At 57.3% G+C, this 1600-nt stretch overlaps 1 protein-coding gene across 1 annotated transcript in view; it reads left to right on the top strand.

The window, feature by feature from the left end:
* Window positions 1-869, top strand: part of LOC130582357 (galactose-3-O-sulfotransferase 2-like) — an 8791-nt gene extending 7922 nt beyond the window's left edge. Inside the window, exon 5 of the mRNA XM_057380999.1 lies at window positions 51-869. Within this exon, the coding sequence (XP_057236982.1) occupies window positions 51-869 (819 nt within the window). The remainder of the gene's footprint in view (window positions 1-50) is intronic.
* The last annotated feature ends 731 nt before the right edge of the window (window positions 870-1600 follow it).

Raw genomic sequence — 1600 nt, 5'->3', positions numbered from 1 at the left:
GGTCCTGTCTCCCTGCCCCGCCTTCAAACCCTCCTTTTCCTCCCCTGCAGGTGCAGAAAGTGGTGCCCCGCTCTGCCGTGTACTTCTCCATCCTGAGGAACCCGGTGCAGCTGATGGAGTCCTCCTTCGTGTACTACAAGGGCGCGTCGGCGTTCTCGCGTGTCCGCAGCCTGGCCGAGTTCCTGAGCCAGCCCTACCGCTACTACAGCCCGACCAGCGGGGACCGCCACTACGCCAGGAACCTCATGACCTTCGACTTCGGCTTCAACCCCGACGGGGACTCGTCCCCCGAGCGAGTGCAGCTCATGCTGAAYGCCATCGAAGCGTCCTTCGACTTCGTGCTCATCTCCGAGTACTTCGACGAGTCCATGGTGCTGCTGAAGGAGATGCTGTGCTGGGACCTGGACAGCGTCGTCTCCTTCCCGCTCAACTCCAGGGACAGCAGCACCAAATCCCCGCTCCCGGACGACGTGGTGGAGAAGCTGAAGGCCTGGAACAGGCTGGACTGGGAAATCTACACGCAYTTCAACAGGACCTTCTGGGAGCGCATCGAGCGCCGCATCGGGCGGGAGCGGCTGCGGCGGGAGGTGGCGGCGCTGCGGGCGCGCCAGGCGGAGCTGGCCCGGACCTGCCTGCAGGGCACGGGCAGCGTGGCCCCCAAGGACATCAAGGACTCCTCGCTGCGGCCGCTGCAGCACGGCGGAGCCCGCATCCTGGGCTATAACCTCAAGCAGGGCTTGGGCGGSGAGCTGGAGCGCACCTGCCGGCGGCTGGTGACGCCGGAGCTGCAGTACAGCAGCATCCTCTACAAGAAACAGTTCCCCCCGCAGCCCCCCGAGACCGCCCGGCCGGAGCCCACCCGAAATTGAGCCCCCCGGCCCCTCCGGACATCCTTCTCCATCCCCCCCTGCCCGCCCGGGGCGGGGTGCCCTGCCCGCGCCAGCCGCGGTCACCTCTTGTGCCCAGCTCTGCGCGGGGCTCCCAGGGCTCCGGGACTTTTCCAGAGGGAAACCCTGCGGGAATGCAGACCTCAGGCACCGAAGAGCTGGTGGTGAGCAAAAAAAAGATTTTGCTTTGGTGAGCAGAAAAACTCTGGGTGAATAGTTACAATCAGATACAAAAAGGCCAATTCACAAAAAACTAAAAGCCGTGGAAAAAAAAGCAAAAAAAAAAAAATTTAAAGGAAAAAAACCCACAAAAAACTCTCAAAAACCTTCAAACTTTACCCATTACTACATATGTTATATACAAATAAAAACTAATTATTAAGTATTTAAAATTCTTATAAAACTTCATTACAATAAACAACTTCACATACAAAAAAAAACCCTAAACAAAATCAGTATTTCAATCACTAACAAACCCCCGCAGTGGCAGCAGTGGCTCCAGCAGCGAGGAGCAGGTCCAGGAGGGCAGCCCAAATCCTCAACTGGGACGGGACAGAGCCAAGCTGTAAATCGGAGCTGTGGAGTTTGATTTACAGCTCGGGAACGAATCTGTCTGTCCGTGCAGCTGCAGCTCTCCCCTGCTCTGAGAACGCTGGAAAAGCAGCCTYTTAATTAAAAATAACAACATTCACCGTCACTCCTTAAATTCCCCG

The sequence above is a fragment of the Malurus melanocephalus genome, unplaced genomic scaffold, assembly GCF_030028575.1.
Source record: "Malurus melanocephalus ecotype Western Australia unplaced genomic scaffold, MMel_1.1 scaffold_485, whole genome shotgun sequence".
NCBI classification, from domain to species: Eukaryota; Metazoa; Chordata; class Aves; order Passeriformes; family Maluridae; genus Malurus; species Malurus melanocephalus.
This window is presented reverse-complemented; position numbering and strand designations above follow the sequence as displayed.